The sequence below is a fragment of the Onychostoma macrolepis genome, chromosome 06 (assembly GCF_012432095.1).
Source record: "Onychostoma macrolepis isolate SWU-2019 chromosome 06, ASM1243209v1, whole genome shotgun sequence".
In the NCBI taxonomy this organism is placed as follows: domain Eukaryota; kingdom Metazoa; phylum Chordata; class Actinopteri; order Cypriniformes; family Cyprinidae; genus Onychostoma; species Onychostoma macrolepis.
The window spans coordinates 22,512,113-22,533,499 of NC_081160.1; the positions used below are offsets into that span (position 1 = coordinate 22,512,113).

Genomic DNA, 21,387 nt, shown 5'->3' on the forward strand with positions numbered 1-21,387 from the left:
TGTAGCTCTCATTATGACAGGGTCACCACAGCCCAATGAGAGAATAACCTGTAGAATAACCTTGTTACTCACACACGACTGAAACACTTTCCAGTAAAATGAAATCGTTCAGTGTGGATTGACTTGACAGAATGTGTGCGTGCATATACAAGTTTAGCTATACTCAAGAGGAGCAAATTTTGGGAAATGTCCTCACAAATAGAGTGAAACATCAAACACCTACAAAGTGGCCCTCACTTGATGAGATGCCCTCATTAATATTGTGAAACCAGCATGTGTGTGCTTATTTGTGGTTAGGAATGTTAGTTTTTTTTACAGCTTATTTTATTCCAGGTATAAATCAATAATTTAATGTCAGAGTTTTCATTTTGTTTATGCATCTCATTTACAATCCACTCTTGCTTTTAATGCAATATTGAATGCCTTTCAGCATTTCAAATCAATGACAATGTGAAGTAAGTTAAAGCACTTAAGTAGCACTTCAACAATTCATTCCCAAAATGTGACAATCTGCAAAAATTACATGAGTAAATTATTTAAATAAAATTACATTATAATAATGATCGTGTTTTGTTGTTAATATAAAATGTCGAATATTCAGAAAAGATCAAAAATACAGCAAAATATTAGCTTGAAGCACTGACATAGGCAATTCCATAAAAAAAACAGCAAATGATATTATTTTTTAAAAGTTCCATCTGGAAACAAACAAACAAATAAATAAATAAATAAAAGAATCTCGCTCTCAAACATTTACTAATAAACAAGCTAGAAGAAATATGGCAGCATATAAGTAATATAAAGTCCATTTATACAAACAAATAAATAACACTCCATCCTTTTCTACAAACACCCACACCTTTCAACCTGTCTCTATAAAGCCTGTCTTTCTTTACACTGAGATTATGAGGCTTGGCTGCCCTAAGGTGACCCTAATACTCTATATACATCAGCTAGTGACATCTCTAGCCATTAGATCAGCAGGTTGAGAAGCAAACACAGACAGTATTCTTAAAGCTGCAGGATATGTTTGTGATTGTAAGGCTTGGTTGTTGAAATGCTGTTTTGTGTGTATGTTTAGACATTTTAAATGAGTATGCATATTTGTTTAGTGTCTGTCTACTGCCAATCCTTTAAATAGGCCTATACCTGTATCTCAACACATTGTTTTGTAGACCTACCTCATACGGTATATCCTCCATTGCTGACCTATGCCTTATCTTATTTCTCTCTCAAAACTCTCTGGGAAGAGATATATTGGATTAATCGGAACAAAAATATGATTCACCATTGGGGACCTTTACAAGGTTGAATCATCCCTCAGTAATCTTTGGTCTATATAATCTTTTGAGGTGAATCTGCTGGCACGAGAACCTGAAGGCTGTACTGCAGTACGGGAAGAGCTAAATATACACTATACTGGTATACTAACATCATCAAATAAACCTTAATGAACATGGCAGAAAGTACATATAAAGACATACAGACAGAAGAATATGGAATGAAAGACAGAGAGAAAAATATCAGAAAATAGCAACTTACTATTTTTTGTTGTTGTTTATGCAGTATATTGCTGAATAATGGCTGTATAAATGAATGTTCATTACCTACAGAGCTTTTCACTCAACAGTCTCTACATCTAAACTAATATAAATTTCAATGATAACCAAAATATTTAATCTCAATTTATTAATTTGTAAAACCATGTAATAACTGGGTTAATGTACAGTCAGACAGTCATATACAGTGCTGCTTGAAAGTTTGTCAACCCCCTGCAGAATCTGTGAAAATGTGAGTAATTTTAACAAAATAAGAGCGATCATACAAAATGCATGCTATTTTTTTATTTAGTACTGTCCTGAGTAAGCTATTTTACATAAAATGTTTACATTTAGTCCACAAGACCAAAAAAAAAAAAAGAAATAGCTGAAATGATAAAAATAACCCCATTCAAAAGTTTGAGAACCCTTGGTTCTTAATAATGTGTGTAGTTACCTGGATGATCTACGATTGTTTTTTGTTTTGTGATGGTTGTTCATGAGTCCCTTGTTTGTTCTGAACAGTTAAACTGAGCACTGTTCTTCAGAAAAAATCCTCCATGTCCTGCAGATTCTTCAGTTTTCCAGCATCTTTTGCATATTTGAACCCTTTCCAGCAGTGACTGTATGATTTTGAGATCCATCTTTTCACACTGAGGACAGTTGAGGGACTCAAACACAACTATTAAAAAAGGTTCAAACATTCACTGATGCTCCAGAAGGAAACACGATGCATTAACTTTTTGAATTTGAAGATCAAGGTAAATTAAGTACAATTTGTTTTCCCGGGAAACATGCAAGTATCTTCTGTTGCTTCCGAAGTGCAGTACTAAATGGAAAAAAATAATATTTCTATAAAATAAGAAAAATTTGGACATCTTCATCCTGTTCAAAAGTTTTCACCCCACCGGCTCTTAATGCATCGTGTTTCCTTCTGGAGCATCAGTAGGGATGCAACGATTAGTCGACATTATCGACAATGTCGACAATAAAAAATTGTCAACAAATATTTTTGTTGACGAGTAGTCGTTTGATCTCATATGACCTAATGTAAGAGCCTGCAATACTGCGGCTTGACCAGTGTGGCGCTGTAGCGCAAGACTGTAATTCAGCTCTCCTGGATGCAATTCAAGGGAAGACACACACAGTAAACACGACAAAAACTGACAGCAGTGTGAAAGCAGCAGTTAAAAATGCATCTGATTACAACGATGTGGATGTTTGCATGAGCTCTGCAGTTCAGTACTCCAGTAAAGTCTGGTCACATCATGTTTATTTATATAACTTAGTAACTTACTGTATGCAATAGATAGCCTTGATTCAAGCAGCTTTACGGTATTAAACATGAAAAGTCAGTGTCGCTTTCAGTTAGAATTACAACTTGATTTTCTATTATAAAGCATCTCTCCAGTGTGGAGCTAGCTAATGTTAAATTGGTTTATTAGTGGGGAAAAAATAATCAAAGTGACAGTTTGGTTTCCAGAGATCAAAGCTTGATCTAGCCAAGGACTGTTTTGGAGACATTATGTTGTGAATAAAATAGTTTATCCAAAGCATCTTATCACTTACCTTTATTTTGTTTCTTATCTATATGACTTACAAAAGGAGATGTTAAGCAGAATGAGCAAGATGTGTCATTCAGTTACTTTTTCATGTAGCTAATTAAATGGTGAGAGAGTGTCTCTGTCTGTCATCTCATTTTGTGCCAAATACATGAATTGGTAACACTTTACAATAAGGTATCATTTGTTAACATTAGTTAATGTATTAATTAACATCAATGAACAATGCATTTATTACATTTATGTATTAATCTTTGTTAATGTAGGTTAATAAAAATATAGTTGTTCATTGTTTGTTCATGTTAGTTCACAGTGCATTTACCAATGTTAAAAAACACAACTTGTGATTTTTATAAATGCATTAGTAAATGCTGAAATTAACATTAACTAAGATTAATAAATGCTGTAGAAGTATTGTTCATTCTTAGTTCATGTTTACTAATGTTAACTAATTAACCTTATTGTAAAGTGTTACCAATTAATTGTATAATAATTGTAACTAGATAGTAAAGTTTGGATACAAACTTTAAGTTGGCTTGAAAAAGCCTAGCCAGAAAGTTTGTAAAAGTCTTAAAAGCTTTAGGTTTGAAGGTTTTAAGTTTGAAGTAGTTTGAAATAAGTAAAATAGTTTTAAAGATTAAAGTTTGAATGTTTCAAAGGCAATACAGTCTATCAGAAGAACAGATCGCTGAGGTACCTGTGGTAGTTGTTAGGGTGTTGTTATGCGGTTGCTAGGGTACTTGGGGTGGTTGTTAAGGTGTTGCTATGCGGTTGCTAAGGTACCCAGGGTGGTTGCTAAGGAGTTGCTATGCGGTTGCTAGGGTACTTGGGGTGGATGTTAAGGTGTTGCTATGCAGTTGCTAAGGTAACCGGGGTGGTTGCTAGGGTGTTGCTAGGCAGTTGCTAGGGTAACCGGGGTGGTTGCTAGGGTGTTGCTAGGCGGTTGCTAGGGTACTCTGGGTGGTTGTTAGGGTGTCGCTATGTGGTTGCTAGGGTACCCAGGGTTGTTGCTAAGGTGTTCCTATGCAGTTGCTAGGGTACTTGGGGTGGTTGCTAGGGTGTTGCTATGTGGTTGCTAAGGTACCCGGGGTGGTTGCTAGAGTGTTGCTATGCGGTTGCTAAGGTACCCGGGGCGGTTGCTAGGGTGTTGCTATGCGGTTGCTATGGTACTCGGGGTGGTTGCTAAGGTGTTACTAGCTTGTTGTTAGCATTATTAGCAAGTTACCAGCATGTCTCTAACATGATTAGCATGTTCTTAGCATGATTCTAGCATGATTAGCATGATGCTAGCATGATTAGCAAGTTACTAGCGTGTTGTTAGCATGATTAGCAAGTTACTAGCGTGTTGCTAGCATGATTAGCAAGTTGTTAGTACGTTGATAGCATGATTAGCATGTTACTAGCAGGTTGTTAGCATGATTAGCAAGTTACTTGCATGTTGCTAGCATGTTACTAGCATGATTAGCAAAGTTACCATCATGTCTTTAACATGATTAGCATGTTACTAGCATTATTCTAGCATAATTAGCAAGTTACTAACATGATTCTAGCATGATTAGCAAGTTACTACCATGTTGTTAGCATGATTAGCAAGTTACTACTGTGTTGCTAGCATGATTAACATGTTACTAGCATGTTGCTAGCATGATTATCAAGTTACTATCATTATGTTAGCATGTTTCAAGCATGATTCGCATGTTGCTAGCATGATTCTAGCATGTTTAGCATGTTACTAGCATGTTGCAAGCATGATTAGCAAGTTACTAGCATGTTGTTAGCATGATTAGCAAGTTACTAGCATGATGTTAGCATTGTTTCAAGCATGATTAGCATGTTACTAGCATGTTGCTAGCATGATTAGATAGATTAGAAATAGTATTAGATAGAGTGGAAGCTTATATGAGTTTGAATGGGTTAGAATAGTACATAGCATGATTTAAGCTGTGTCTCATTTAGAAGGCTGCGTCCTCCGGAGGTCTCATTCGAAGGGTGCATACGTCATCGAGGCTGTCTCATTTCAGAAAAGCAAGTAGGACACTCCGAATGCGACCTTCGAATGCGACCTTCTTTCACGGCAATTCGGAGGATGCATCAGGTGTATCCTTCGCTGCTACAGATAACCCACAATTCTTTGCGTCAATAAACAACTGTCGTTAATTTGAAAAATGCCGGTGCCGGCAGATGTACACACAAGCGCAGATGTGGTGTTTTCAACTTAACTTAAATTGCCTCCAAGAAAAACTTTGAGGTTGATATAGTTTAAACTTTGTTCTTAATATCCTCCTCCTTTTTTTCTCTAACAGCTGTCTGTTGTACGAACGTTGCAGCTCCTCAAACATTGAGCGAAATAAAACAAGCTTTTTTTTTTTAATTACTTTCCAAATTTAGAAACATTTTTCCTTAATTTAAGTAGTGTGAGAGTGCAACAATGCTCTAAATGTGTTGGCAAATCAACGTGATACGTCCTGTTTTTTTTTTCCCGCCCGTCCTACGAAGGCCGTCTCGTTTAATTCTAGGTTGAGGACACTTCGTATACGTTATGCATCCTACAGAGGATGCAACCTCCAGAGGATTCGACCTCCGGAGGACACAGCCTTCTAAATGAGACGCTTGTATGAGTTTGAATGGGTTAGAAATAGTACATAGAAGGGAAGCTTGATTGAGTCTAATGGGCTTCAGTGTGTTTACATTTGAATGTTTGTCAGTTGGAGCTTGCAAGGTCTTGGCTCATTTGAACATTCCGTCAATGTAAGTCTATGGGATTTTTCGCAGTTTTAATCCTCATTTTTAGGAAAACCGTAAGTCGGATCAGTCTGAAGAGATATAGCAACCCGAGTCAGACTAGTCTGAAGGTCTGGGCCGAGTTTGGTGGTTCTAGCTTGAAGGCTCTAGGAGGAGATACAATATAAATTTTGGCTCAGAAGAATAATAATAAGTTTATATAGTAGATCAGTAAGTTGGCTTTTTCAAGCCAACTTAATTACATAATATTCTTTTCTAAAGCTGAAGTGACCTTTATGTTAGATTATGCCATGGTCTGTCTGAATACTCGATTCTGATTGGCTGGCAGGTGTTGCGTAAGCAACGCCCTTCAGCCGTGATTTATTCACGATACAGCAAGGCCTCAAGTACCTTATTGCTTTTATAAAACGGTTACCACACAATAAAAAATATTAAAACCCAAAAATGTATGTATTGAAATGTTACTTTTTTGAAGCAAGTTCGTTAAATGCTGTCCTTTCGTTAAAAAATAGTTCCTGACAGCAACAGTAAACAGCAACAGAATGTTCCGAACCTGCCTCTCCTCTAATGGAGCTTAAATAAAAACAGAGCTCTTATCATCCGCCGTCATTTATTTTTTTAAACACCATATATGATATTTTCTCACACACATAACGAACATCTGCTTATCTCTCAGCTTGAAAAAACTTCTGTTTTCCGTCTTTTAATTTTAAAACAGACCGATTCGCGGCACAGCGCGAATTTGCAAGCATCATTACAGTGTAAACTGATGGACACACAGAATCATACCTGAAACAGAAAACTAATAAATTCAGTAATATTCCCTCCTCACTTCGGAAACTGCAGTCTTTCACTCAAACGCACGCCGAACACACATCAACACATCTCCGCGTGAGAAGCGTTTATTTAGAAGGGCGGGTTCTCAAAATTAAAGATGTAAGATGCAACATAACGCCAGCAGGGGTCACTCATGCTTCATTAAATAAATAACAGACAGTTAATTCTGCCGAAATGCATAATACATTAAATAGTTTTGATGCTATTGATTGTTTATGTTGCTAAGGGTGTTGCTCAGTGATACACAGAATGGTTTGGTGAAGCGGTCATAGCCGTGCTGTATCGTGAATAAAACACAGCTGCCGACCAATCAGAATCGAGGAATGGAACTAACCGTTTTATAATTAAATTCGTTGAACTGCACAGGTAGTTCCAGGTCAGTTTAATCACGTTCTATATTAATGCGCTTCCTATAAACATTGGTAACCATAGTAACATATAGTTACAGTTGAATGGTAATACAGACGAAAATAACTTTTCATTTTTATCGTTCCAGTCAAATATTGCAGCACGAATATTATTAACATCTTTAATATGTGAATGCTGGCAAATGACCATGGCATAAACGGGATAATCAACGGCTAGCTGTGCATTAAACGATTCAAATGCACTTCGTGGAGGCAACCAGGTTCTTCGCCTCCACATCGTGCATTCAAATCGTTTAATGCACAGCTAGCCGTTGATTATCCCTTACATATATATAACTTAATATTTTAACTAATTGCAAAAGCTGAACAATCAAAGTCTACTAATAAATCTGTGAAATAATTGATGATTAGTTGATTAATTGTTATAATAATCGCTAGATTAATCGATTATCAAAATAATTGTTTGTTGCAGCCTAAAGTAGGGCTGGGCAAAAAAAAAAAAAAGATTTTTCGATTAATCGTTTTTTTTAATGACGTCAATTCGATATCGATTCTCAAAAGCCGCGAATCAATCTTTTCCCGAATTTATTTCAGCACACATTTAAAACAAGATCTGATTAATGCGATTCTTATCTTTAGTCTTCTCCACTAGATGTCACCCTTATTTACCATGATGTTACAACAGAAAGCCTGTCATTCATTCAGTGCTTATCATGGTGGAGATTCTGTTGATGAGAACCAAGAACAAAGCCATACGCGTGACTTGTAATGCTCAGGTGAAATGCTATAGTAATACTATAAATCTGTGAAAGCATTTGATATCACGCATAAGGCGCCATGATTTCCGCAATGAATGAATGAATGGCGGATGGCGCGACCCACTCTTTTGTTTACTACACACATAATAATCATCTTCTGCCGTCTCACTATATGATGATATTAACACTGCTGCTCTGAGAGTCATTTCATTAGCATTTTACAGTTTAATTTGAGAAAGCTACCGTCATATCACATGATACCAAAGTCTCTGGTATTCTATAGTCTTTGATGATACACAGCAGCTGCAAGTTCCTCACGGCAACCTGTCAAAATAAAAGTTTAGTTTAACGTTAAGAGCAGTCTTAAGACTCAATGCTACTACTACTAATAAACATTAATAAATCTTTATTTTTAAAGGAATAATCCCATTTGTTTTCTTTTTAATTTTAACAGTAAACCTCTGTTGTGCAGCACTTTGTTTGCCAAAAAATAAAAGGGTTTAATTTTCATTTGATTAGGATAAATTAAATTAATGTTTTATGCCTTCATCTGATTACCAGAATTAAGAACATTTTATAGGGCTCTATTATTGTTTAAGAAAGGACCCTATACAAAAAAAGAATAGGTTTAAAATACAGGCCTGTGGGTCTTAATTTCTTTTTATTAATTCACCATTTGTAAACTGCGTTTACTGTTCATTTTTTAGAAATATGAAAAAAAAATTAAAAAAAAAAGGAGAATCGAATCGAGAGCTTGCGAATCGAAATCGAATCGAATCGGGACATCTGAATCGATACTCAGCCCTAGCCTAAAGCATCAGTGAATGTTTGAACCTTTTTTAATAGTTGTGTTTGAGTCCCTCAACTGTCCTCAGTGTGAAAAGATGGATCTCAAAATCATACAGTCACTGCTGGAAAGGGTTCAAAATATGCAAAAGATGCTGGAAAACTGAAGAATCTGCAGGATTTTTCTGAAGAACAGTGCTCAGTTTAACTGTTCAGAACAAACAAGGGACTCATGAACAACCATCACAAAACAAAAAACAATTATAGATCATCCAGGTAACTTCACACATTATTAAGAACCAAGGGTTCCCAAACTTTTGAATGGGGTTATTTTAATCATTTAATTAATTTATTTTTTTTTGTCTTGTGGACTAAATTTAAACATCTTTTATGTAAAATATCTTACTCAGGACAGTACTAAATAAAAAAATAACATGCATGTTGTATGATGTTAAAATTACTCACATTTTCACGGATTCTGCGAGGGGTTCACAAACTTTCAAGCAGCACTGTATAGAGATCAGTGCTCCTAGACAGTCCACAGTCTCTCTCTCTTCTCACATAATAAAATATTTTAAACTCAAAATCAATATTTCATGTCCAGCCATGCAATAAGTGGGATAATGTACTGTAACAGTCAGCCTCTCTTTACCTCAAAATAAACCCTCACAGGGTGATACGATACCCTAAGCTTCACAATCAGGGACTATTCTGTGATAATGACCAGTTGACTTTACATTTATCGTGAAATTAATGTCTTTGTACCTGATTCTCTCAATGTGCTTAGCCGAAGATATACATTGTGTCTGTTGAGATTAACTATGAGAATGTTTGTCTATCTCTTTGAAGAGCAGAATATTCCTTAACAAAAGGCTCTGCATTAACATAACGCACACATCAGCTTCACAACTTTTGTCGTTTACATGAACGCCGTTGCCTTTCTAAGGCATTTTAGTTGAGATAATGGTTAAAACCAGGCGTCTGTCACTGTTATCCAACCAGCCAAACAAAAGCTGCTAAGTGCAGACAGAATTTATATAACCCTTTACATAACAGAGCACAATACTTCAAGTAAACACATTTGTTGTGCGATTTACAAGTTAAATCACTAATTCTCTGCTGCCTTTATATAGAGTAACTCACACAGAGGAAATGGCATTAAACAAGTCTGTGGACTCTAAGTTTGTAAGTACGTTGAGTCCTAATGAAGGCAAATTTTTCAATTACCACCTGACAATGAATAATTAATACCATTTGAGACATCTGAGATAGCTCAGAGGGTGTTTTAAATCTTCAGTAGAATGTAAAATTAAAAACAGCAAGAAATGCTGAGAAATTACTAATTAAACAAAGTAGCTAAATAATAGAATCCAATCATTTCTGTGAAGGATAGTACATGTTTATTAACACCCAACTGTTCATTTGTGAAAATCATGCTCAATCTTCATTAAATATTCATAGTGGGTTAAGTAGTTCTTGCTTCTATAACAAAAGAGATAATATATGAACAGATCAATGGAAAATAAATGAAACCAAGTAAATGTTGTTGGTTATGCTATTGCCCATAAAGTAGACATAAACAAAACAAGAATTGGTGGGGGAAAAAATGAAGCCTTGTTATTATTGTTATTAAAATATTTTCAGTATACCAGAAGAAGAGAGTTTTTTTTTAATGTGCAAAATGTTTTTTTAGACAGCGGAGTATCTTAAATTGATGCAGCGTGGCTGGTTTAATATTAGTTTCAAGAATTGTCTGCATACATCAATTTGGATTCGGGTCAAACCAGGTAGGCAAGTACAATTTTACTTTTAGAGTGATTAGATTTTATACTGTACATCTAACTACGTTGATGTTCTAATTTAACATTCCATCCAATCACATTGCGAAGCCTATGAGATTCCCAAAAGCACTGCATCAGACTCATTTTAGGTCACGGGCCAGATTAGATTAAACATCACCTTATGCTGGCAGATTATTTATTTATTTATTAAATCTTGATGTACCCATGGAGAGCGTAAGCACAATGCGTGGTTTTATGCAACTACTGAATGAACTTCAGGTCATGAGGGATTTTACTAGGCAGCTACAAATATACAATCAAATATTTAGATACACACAATCATGAAACATCAGTGGCACCCCTCCTAAGCGCTGTCTGTCATGGTTTCTGCTGTATCCCAACCCAAAGGCTCTCCATGTACAGCCCTATCCTGTAATGCCCTGAACATCAAAGAAAGCTGAGCCCATCTCAGGTCATTCCTGGCTTCTTAGCACCAAAAAGCCTTTTTTTTGTGTGTGTGTGGGCAGTGCGTACGTGAGTGCAGGAGGGATGGAAGGACACCTTCCTAATCCAGTCCTCAAGTCACCCTTCTTTCTGCTAGCACCAGGTGATAATCTTAATCCTGCTCTTGGACAGGATGCCATGTGATAATCAGACTAAACTGGACTCAGATATACCTCAGTATGTGTTCAGATATACCTTAAACACCAGTCCATCGAGCTGACTAAAGTAGGCCAAGTTAGCATAAATTTACTGAATATTTTGGTAAAATGTACACAAAAATTTATTGAGAACAAATGAAGAGAGAAATGAAGATGAAGGCAAAGAGGTGCTTGGTACATAATATAAGAAAGATGAATTTCCCATCATCTCCTGCGGAGGGAATTTCCTATAAAATATACACAATGTTGCACCTATTCCTATCTCTTTAAAGTTTCATAAGTGAATACATGCTGTGCTAAGGCAATGTGTGTGTGTGTGTGTGTGTGTGTGTGTGCATATGTGTATGCACACACACTATATATATATATATATATATATATATATTCAAGAATTTGGAAAGTGGGGTAGATTCTACAATTTTCTACTTGCATCTTGTTCATCTAAATGAGAGATACTATTCATATGCATTTACTGAATAAGATGGATATAATCTTGCATTTTGAGTAGTGATTATTTCATCAGAGGGATTATTTTAAGATTTCTTGGAATCTGCTATTTTAAAATCTTTTCATAAATGGCAATAAAACATGTACAATGGGTTTTTTGGGCAGTGGCAAATGAATTGTTCTTCATTCAGAATAAAACATTATGGACTTACAGCTGCCAAATTTGAGTGGGCAGGCATGAGTATCCATAGGGAAATCCTCCAACTGCATGGGACACTCCGCTGATATGGTCAATCTGCAGAGAGACAAAATGAAAATGAAAATGAAAATATGATTAAATCTAGATCAGCACATCTGAGTATGTTTTAAAGATCAGTTTTAATATAAACATGTCTTCAGTCATCATCAGCTTAGCGACAATCATCACTGGAACAGTGAGTAACTGATTGTAATTAATTCAATCAGTGTTCAATGTCTTATTCAAGCCTATAGTTACATTAAGAGGATTTTCAATAACTTGTGTATATTAATAGGAAGACTGAGCTAAAGTGTTGAGTGCTCTTAGATGTATTTATAGAACAAGGGTGCCCTCGTGTGCCAGATGTAGGAATGCTGCCAAATCGGTGAAGTAAAGCACTGCTAATTCTGGCTTTGCTTATAAGCAAGAACACACACACACACACACACACACACACTCACAGCATTACAAACACATGCATAAAAACACCATTTCCTATTCAATATTCAGTTTTCACTCATGTTTGATTCCAATGCAATGCATTCTTAAACGCTCAAGCTGCATACAATAGGATTTCAAAGATCCATTTTGAACTGACATCGCCACCTATTGGAATATTTGAGGACTACAAGCAAAAAATAAATAAATTATATTGTGCCTTCAACCCCTAGCAGAAAAAATAAATAAATAAACCTATGCTATAATTTATTTAAAATACATTTACTACTAAGTATACTTCAAATAAGTTTTTATTGACAATTTAAAGACGTGTTCATATAAAATTATAATTCTACTTTATTTGGAGTATTTCTTTATTGCACAATGCACATTGCTTAATGTTATGCCTAAAATGTGTCTTAATATCACTACTAATAAGGATTGTATGATCTCTGTATAATATCAGTCTTTAAATGCAAGATATTTAAAGTTTACCTGCAATATACTTGCAATAGTTGCACTTTAGCACAATCAAATATACTTCAGTATGTCTTTAATTGGACTTCAGCACTACTTCCACACAATTAAAGTGCATTAAGTACAAAATGAGTTGTTCCAACTTACCAGACTTTAAGTATACCAGTTACAATTGCAGGGTATTTTTATTAATCACAAAACGGAAATATGTAAATATATTTGTAATATACTTGGCATGAAATAAATGTATTTCAAATACATTTTAAAAAAAATTCTCACTAGATACTACATTAATTTCTACCACACTAGTGAAGACTGATTCAATTTAAATGAAATTTAAGTTATTAAATTTGATAAACTAAAACTACATAAAATTATGTTGTTTATTATATTGTTGCTTTTCATCCTTTTTTCCCCCCTCCTGGGGTTCTCAGAACCGGAAGTCAGTGCTTCTATGACTTTCCAAAAGAAGGAAAGAAAAAAAATACTGAGAGACTAATTACGTTGGTCAAAAGAAACATGTCACTCCCTTAGCCTTTACATTATATATATATATATATATATATATAAATATATATAAACAGGTCTTTATATGTAAAAACATATAGTTGTCTTTATGTTAAAAGTTACAACAGAGAGAACAAGAGAGAACAAACTGAATGGCTGAATCTGCTATCCTGTAGCCCCCTCTAGTGGACCACTTATGAAACACAGCTTTTTAATTCTATAACCATATGATTTTCTGAAAAGATCTCAGGCTAAACACATTAAATGTGATGGAGATGGATTTTGCAACTGTACAACATCAATTCATTCTATCTGAGAGAGTACCACTGAATTTGATTGCTGGATGTTATAGAGTATATAAGTGATCTAACATGACATTAGAAATATGAAATGGAAGTAGCATCACATTATTATTGTCCCTCTGTTGAACAGCCAGAAGGATTCAGGCATTTCCTGTTACAACAAAGTACGTCCATTAGATTTACAAAGCCAGGTTGCATAAAGTCTATTTAAATCAATGTTCAAAGTCTGCTGCTAAACCAAAAGTCATCAGCAACGCCATTTAGCAAAGCAATTATATGAGATCAAGGCTGATCATAGCTGGCATTACCATAATGGCTACAGGATGGCCACCATATTATGCCACCCTCTAGCAATTACGCCTTTCCCTCAACGTCCCGGCTGGAGCCTATTCAATGGTTTGGTGTAAGCAATGCAATAAGACGTCAGCGTTGACCCTCAGCTGACAGTGTAATGAAGGGTTTGATATTGCCACGCTACTAAAACTGCTTAAAACCTCCATCATCCGCATCTGAGGATGAGACCGGGGTTGAAGGGCCCATGCTTGTATCTCTGACTGGAAATCCTGCGAGAATGTAATTAATGGGGCGGGACACGTGAGGCGCTGTTCCTTCACTTAATCAGTGCAGGGCCTTCATCTCTGACAGCTCCCTGATGAATTGCTGTATTGGAAAAATGAAGGACTGTCCTCTAAACTCAACCTCCATTCGACCAGCTCACACAACTTTATCAAAACCAGCCATATGGGAGGCGAAGGGCTCGCTATGTACTTACTGAACACAGTTAGTGCTGAGATCAGCATTGCTGGATGTGGAGACGAAATGATGTGGCACTGGGGCCTTGACAAATCATGAGCGCTCAGAGCTTTATCCTGACGATGAGCTTTATTTGGTCTGTGATAGCCCATTAAAGCTCATAAATTACTATTTTCTATTCTTCCTATGGCTGTCTTACAAATTTCACATGAATGTTCTATAGAAGAAGTCCGCATCTCTAAATAACGGTGGCTGATTCTGTGCCAACGCTATAGTAATATACAAACCTAAGCTGTAATTAGAAATAATGCAAATACTACTTTCTTACCGTTTCTTTACACATTAAAGGGATAATATTGTAATAGATTGTGCTTTTTTACTCCTAGATGTGTCTACCTTTCAGATTGTATATGAAGAGTTTATTTGCAAAAACACATTTTAATTTTCATAAATCATGTTTTTTAATGTGTTATGTTTTTATGTTTTATTGTGTTATTAGTTAGCTGTTTTTTTTTTGTTTGTTTTTTTTTTTTTTTTGTTATTATTATTTAATCAAAACAACCCAACTGTAGTTTGGAATGCAGGATTTAAAAAAAAACATGATTTTTGAACATTTTTAAAAACAGAATTATCTGTTTTTGCAAATGAACTCTTCATATGCAGAGTATGCATGTGTCATTGCAATATATAGAAATGAGTGTACATAACAACATACAACTTTGTATTAATTAACAGTCAAGTAGTAGTTTAAAAATCATGGAGAATCAGATGTCTGTTCATTACTGAGTGGTATTTTAAGCAGTTATGTATATCCACAAAGCCTTTTGCACCGTGCTCTTTTGTCATTTAATATTTTATTTCGGTGCATCGATCTATTATATGTGTATGTGTATGTATATATTATATATATATACACATATATGTGTGTGTGTGTGGACACCATATATATAGTGAGAGAGAGAGAGACTATATATATATATATTCTAAGCAGTACACACACAAAAAATCTAAACGGATATTCAATATTAAGAGGGCTCAAAGGTAAAATATTAACAATCGCTCATTGAAAAATTAATTTTAGTCGACCATTAATTTGAATATTGAGGTGGATGTGTCCCTCTGAATGTCTAAGTTGGTTATGACTCTGTTTAAAAATGTGTTTACTTCATAGTTGCGATTTTTGCAATGTATGTTTTCCTACTGCACCATTTGTCTCAACATCGAGCTCAATCTAAGAAGTTATTTTAAAAACATGGCAGATCCTTCAGAAGTCCTGACAGTTTCTAGAACATCTCGCTTTTGTTCGGTCTCATAACCTCCTTTTTAACTCTAATAAAAGCCTGTAGACTGCATTCCACTTTTAGAATGTGGGTGGTGAAACTGTTTTGCCCTGCTTTTTCATGGCAGCTAAGGTGCTCCTTTCCATCTCACAGCAGGAAAAAAAAAAAAAAAACCTTACTGCTGATCACTTTTCCGGAAACAATGTGCGCATTAGTGAGTGGTAAAAGGCCCTTTTAATGGTTCGTACTGTTAGGAAATGCAACACTGGGCAGAGTTTATTGTAGGCAAGCTACAATAGCTCCACCATTGATTTCTAAATGACATGCTCCGAGTCATTTCCTCTCAGAGTCATTAATGTCTGATTGATGATCTCGTTCAATCTATGATCTAAAAAAGCAGCTCTATCTAAGGCTTTAGCAATTTAATAATTTTGTAATATGCAATTGGTCTCACAATATAGATAAAAAAAACAGTGACACTCCGCAAATGAGAAAGGAATGTGTTTCATGTAAATGAAATGATCCATTTTCTTTGACTTTTTCATTTATTTTATATTACTTTAGCCCCACTACATGAAATCTAATTGTTACCTCTATGGAAAACTCGCCAAATCCCTCTTTGCATTTAAATTTGAGTTAATAAAAACTAATAACTCATTATATAATGGATCATCATAACTGTAACCCTGGGGAATAAAACAACTAATACATAACCACCACAATCTAAACACTTTACGAAATTCGCTCCTCAAAATTCAGCACTTACTCAAGCAGATTCTTGAGAATCAGAGAGGATTTAGTATTGATGCCATTTGAGAACAACAATAGCGGCTTTTATACAGCACTAACACAGCAGTGTTCAGTGCTTGGCAGTAGATTGTTGCTGATGATAGCATGTCGAGCAGAAACTGTTTGTGTGTGATTGTAAGTGTGTGCGTGCGTGTTTTCTCCCTCTGCCCTGATACTGCGAGTAATGGAGCAGACAGTCTGTGAAGAACAACTCAACAACAGGGGCATAAAACATACAGCCACATGCCCTCTTATGCTTTCTCCTTTTCCTTTATTTCTATCTCTTGCTTTGTCTCACCCCGTCTTGCTTTTTCTCTGGAACACCCTTAGGTTGGAACACCCTTGGATGACTGGTTCAGGGCACAAAGAGTAACCAAAATAAACTAGATGCAGTAGGTACATTTTATGAATAAAATGTGCGTGAAGTGTCAACAAAATTGTAATTTGCCTCTGGAACCTCAGTACACAATTCAAAGTTTTAAAAAAATTGAACTTGAAAACTAGGCAAAATTATCTAGGCGGATAAAATAAATGTTTTTTTTAAGTGCAAAAATGACACATTAGTCTTGATTAGATTAGTCTTGGTAGCATCGGTAATAATGGACTTAAAATTACAAAATAATCAGTAACATTTTGCCATGTATACCATCATTTTCCAAATTACATTTAAATAATTTTACAAATTAAATGAAACAAAATAGAAAAAAAAACATACATTTATTTGTAATATTTTGTGTTGGGGCCTGTGAAAATGTTGAAGGGCAAGCAGATAGATAGAGATAGATAGATAGATAGATAGATAGATAGATAGATAGATAGATAGATAGATAGATAGATAGATAGATAGATAGATAGATAGATAGATAGATAACTGATGTAACAGCATTGGGAAAAAATGTATTGAGAGAAATCTGCTAAAGCTTTAGCAGGGGCAAACTGAACATTCCCGCTGAGGTTGTACGATGTGGAACATGAGATGCTGAGTTCAGCGGGAGCCGAGTTCATGTGTGCTTAACACATCTGTCACATGGCAGAGGGTTCAACAGTGAAAAACAGGGGTGAGGAGGGCATAAATGAGATGAAGGTCAAATGTGTAACTGTACTACCCATAACTACTCAAATCCATTCATGCACACAGCAGTTCACATGCTGTGAAATGACAAGGTGTTATAGCTTAAACTGGTACCTCATGGTGTACAGCAATGTCCCATCATCTTTCAGTCTCAGAAGCTTGTTAGGAGTTGTCATGTTGTGAGCAATGGATTTTTTGCCGTTAAGGAAAAAGGTGTCCGGTGTCCAGATATTACTGGCCAGCAGGTTATTCAGAGGTAGCATCTCCATCGGCCCCTTGAAACACAAACGCTCATCCTTCCAGCTTTGACGGAAAAACACATCAATGGTGTATTCCTGTTGGAAGAAAAACGTTAGTGTCATTAGTGTGCACCTGAAGGCAGGGTCGTTGTGAGGGACCCCAGGTCCTGTGATGAGGAGGAGGGGCCCACTGAGGCCTCCCCATAAACTTTTTCTCCAGTGGCCCATCAATTACAGCAACGACCTTGCCTGAAGGCAGAATCAAATGTGTCACGTGACTGAATATAAAAATGAACAATAATATCATTCATCAGATCGTACTGTGACCTGCCTGAGATATTGCATGCAGATTATAAGGGAATGTTGCAGAGGTGAAGTGATGTTACAGATGGAGGCAATATTTAACGAGGGGATGAAAGATCTCGGGTGGGAATTTCCAGCTGTAGAGGTTAATGAATGGTGTTTCTTCATGAAGAAAGATATGGTTGAAATACTTACCATCTCAGTGTCTGACACTGGTCCAAAGCTGGTCACAAAGATGTTGGTCTTTATTTCTGTCACTTTCTCTGTAAAATCAAAAACAAATTGTGATTTTTTTTTTTTTTTTTTTTGATCAAGTTCAATTTTGGTCATTGCATACATAGTTAGATACATAAATACATAGATATAGTTATTATAGTTAACTAAAACTATAACTGAAACTAAAATAAAAAAAACTTTATGTTATATATAAAATAAAATTAACATTAACTGAAATAAAATATAATACAAAAAATATACATATATTATTTCAACTAGTTGCCAAGGTAACATTTCTCATTTGAATTTAGTTTAACTTTATATACTAAAATAACTAAAACTAAAAAAAAAATTAAAAAAACTAGACATATATTAAAAAACAAAAACTATTAAAAATGAAATACATATATGTGCAGAATTTCCATTAAAGTATATAAGTAAATATATATTATGTGTAAATAAAATATAAAAATATACAGAATTTCCACTGAAGTATGCTTTGATTCAGCCCCATTATTTAGTTGCATTCATTTTTTAAATGAAAAGCAATTAATTTCATCTGCCTGATTGCACTTTCCTTTTCAAGGTACTAAATCAAGTCCAATGCCATCATTTGTCAATTGACATCACGTTGCTGCAGCTACAGTTATGAGATGTGCTCCCTTGAACTCTCTCACATGGAAACAGAGCAGCCTGTGTTTATTCTCTTTCTCTGCCATGCTTTCGACCTCTGAGAACAATGAACCTGCACCTTTGGAAAAGAACGATAGCTTTCTCAAGGTCAGCAGCCACATTCATATCCCTCTCTCACCCTCTCTCTCTCTACCTCTGTCTCTAGCAAGAACACTGTAATTGAGAGTGCCGGGAAATAGTGGCCGTTTGATTTTCACAGAGGACCAGGCAATTTCAGCCATCACTTCTGCTCGGTGCAAACATCTGCTGTATAAAAACACAGATTTTTTTTCTTTTCTATGTACTTTTCCTTCCAGTTAGTGGGTTCAATAGAAGCAGCATCTCTCTCTTTTTTTAATGAAAGTCCTTCATGCTGCTGTCACGATGGAATGTGCAGGCGTTCTCTCTGTTTTTCAAAAACCATCTGCCTTTATCTGAACACATCTTTTCAGAATAACTCCCGGAGGTCAATGCCAGACATAAATGCCATTAATATACAAAGAAAAAACACCTTTCACTAAAGCACGATTTTGCTACAGATCAGGTTTTAGAGATGGAAATGGTATCTAGGCAGTTTACCTCCAAGCCCAGGTCGCAGTCTGTTATCGTAGCCATCCAGCAATCCATCCAGGATTCGTGTGAAAACTGTGATGTTATCATTGAGCTCTGACTCTTTAGGAATCCCTGTAGTAGTCTGGGAAAGGCTGATGCACAAGACCACAAAGATAATTAATAACTGCAAGTATTAACTCCCATCCTCCTTTCAAACATGACCACAATGATATAGTGGTCTGGAAATTTGAATCAGCATGAATTAATTATAGACATATGATATTTAACATTAACTGACTCCTGCAATAAACTAACAAAAAAAAAAAAAGAAAGAAAGAAAGTTACACGTTAAACATGCAATCTACCTCAGATGGCAGGTGAAAGTCATGAACAAAACACCGACCCACAGACTTCTCATTTTAGCGCTGCAATGTGGTCCATATCCCATGCCTGCAAAAGTCCAGCATAGGGAGTTCAATCCAGCACTATGATAATCTGACCATTCTCCAGGAAACTGAATTATGCACACTTTAATTTAAAAAGAAAATTAAGAGGGAAAGATAAAGTTTTGGGGTGCATACAAAAAACAAAAAATAGGATGACCAGTAAACTAAAAAACAACACAAATCATGAAAGCAATTAAGCAAAAGTGTTAACCAAATACTTTATTAATATTATAATTATTGATGCAAATACAATGCTGTCTTTATTTTATTTTAGCCATAATGTAATTTGATCATTTACTAATTAAACTATTTATTTATTTATTTTTACGCAATTCAAGAATCCGTTCTCTGTTTTTGTGCATGTCCCCTGAATGCCAGTTTACAACCATTCAACGTGATCGTTTGTAAAAGCTGTAGGAGCGCTGAGTTTGCAGCAGCTGTAATTCATAGTTTTAACAGCCTCTGGCGTATAAACTTGTCGAACATTTATAGCGAGTCCTACAAAGCAGAGTTGAGCAGAGATAGTGTACAGTAAAAGCCTCGTATCTTACCTTAAATACCTGAATGGTGCAGTGGATCCACGTTGAACAACTGCAATGAATTCCTTTTGAAGCAGTGAGCAAAATCCCGCAACGTTCAGCTTACAGCAGTAGTGTGATGCGTTGTTCTTCAGATATATCCAGTCTTAACCATACAGGCTCATTGTTCCGTCCTCTCTTACGATTCAGTGACTGAAGAACCGCTGCACAGCATCCCTTCCTTTCCCCCGCATCCCAAAGACCTCTTCATCACTCCTAAATCCAATTGAACGACAGTAACCAGACAGCACAACAGCCCTTAAAACAGTCTTTGTTTTCTCTCTCCCCCTATTCCCCCTCCAGTCAACACATCCCCTTTAACAGACCATTACTTTTTCCCCCTTCTTCCTTCTGAGGTAGCCTAGTGTACGACATCTCAACGCTTATCTGCGCAACCGTTCAAGCGTTACAGAGTTTAACAGGGTTCTCCGCTTACCGGGTCGCCGTTTTGGACGTCCGTTGCTCTCCCCACTCTATATCCCGACTGTCACTCTAGTGGCATTTGTTCGTGTTTGGGACCAAAGTAATAGGACGTCACCTCTGCGCGCGCTGCATAATTACCCCCCGAGGGAAATTTGAGCGGCCGTTGGGGTTTGAAACTTATCTTGTTTGAGCTTATTCAGAGAAAAGCGCGATTACCCCAGCGCCGGCGTGCGTTACGAGCGCGGACGCTAGAAAATGAGCGGATTTCCCAACAATTCTGCTTACTTGGCATTTTGCGCGCGAGCGTTTACCCCTAGGCAGACCCCCTGCGCCAGGCTGTTTAATGAAGACTGGCTTCCTCTACGCGCGGACTATTATATCTCCACTGGGGATATTTATGGTTTAAAAGTATCAGTTTTAGCCTACTCAATTAAAACGGGTTGTAAATTAGAGAATCGTCCTGAGGATAAATTAAAGCATGTGTGAAGCCTATAAGTAATCAAGGTATCAGTCAAAGATGCATAATATTGATTTGATAGGACTAGATTCAAAATGGTTTGCGGGAGTAGAGTTGATTATTGTTTTATAAAAGGCACGAGTAGTAATGAGGACAGCCATCAG

General features: G+C 36.1%; 2 protein-coding genes across 5 annotated transcripts in view; one reads left to right on the plus strand and one right to left on the minus strand.

Annotated features, from left to right (window-relative positions):
- The window catches only part of gabra5 (gamma-aminobutyric acid type A receptor subunit alpha5), a 39,181-nt gene that overhangs the window by 12,860 nt on the left and 4,934 nt on the right, over positions 1-21,387 (minus strand). Inside the window, exons 1-7 of one of the 2 annotated variants that reach the window (XM_058779544.1) lie at positions 20,780-21,121; positions 20,317-20,559; positions 19,685-19,769; positions 19,347-19,471; positions 18,075-18,142; positions 17,452-17,672; positions 11,694-11,776 (exon numbers count right to left, since the gene is read on the minus strand). In XM_058779544.1, coding sequence (XP_058635527.1) covers positions 11,694-11,776; positions 17,452-17,672; positions 18,075-18,142; positions 19,347-19,471; positions 19,685-19,767 — 580 coding nt within the window. In that variant the 5' untranslated portion in view covers positions 19,768-19,769; positions 20,317-20,559; positions 20,780-21,121. Of the gene's footprint in view, positions 1-11,693; positions 11,777-17,451; positions 17,673-18,074; positions 18,143-19,346; positions 19,472-19,684; positions 19,770-20,316; positions 20,560-20,779; positions 21,122-21,387 lie in introns of those variants that run through there. The other variant, XM_058779543.1, reaches the window with a different exon arrangement.
- Positions 1-21,387, plus strand: part of gabrb3 (gamma-aminobutyric acid type A receptor subunit beta3) — an 86,350-nt gene that overhangs the window by 4,042 nt on the left and 60,921 nt on the right. Inside the window, exon 1 of one of the 3 annotated variants that reach the window (XM_058779542.1) lies at positions 21,192-21,270. The exons of the other annotated variants lie outside the window; for them this stretch is intronic. The gene's annotated coding sequence lies outside the window, so the exon portion shown is untranslated. Of the gene's footprint in view, positions 1-21,191; positions 21,271-21,387 lie in introns of those variants that run through there. 3 annotated transcript variants of the gene reach the window in all.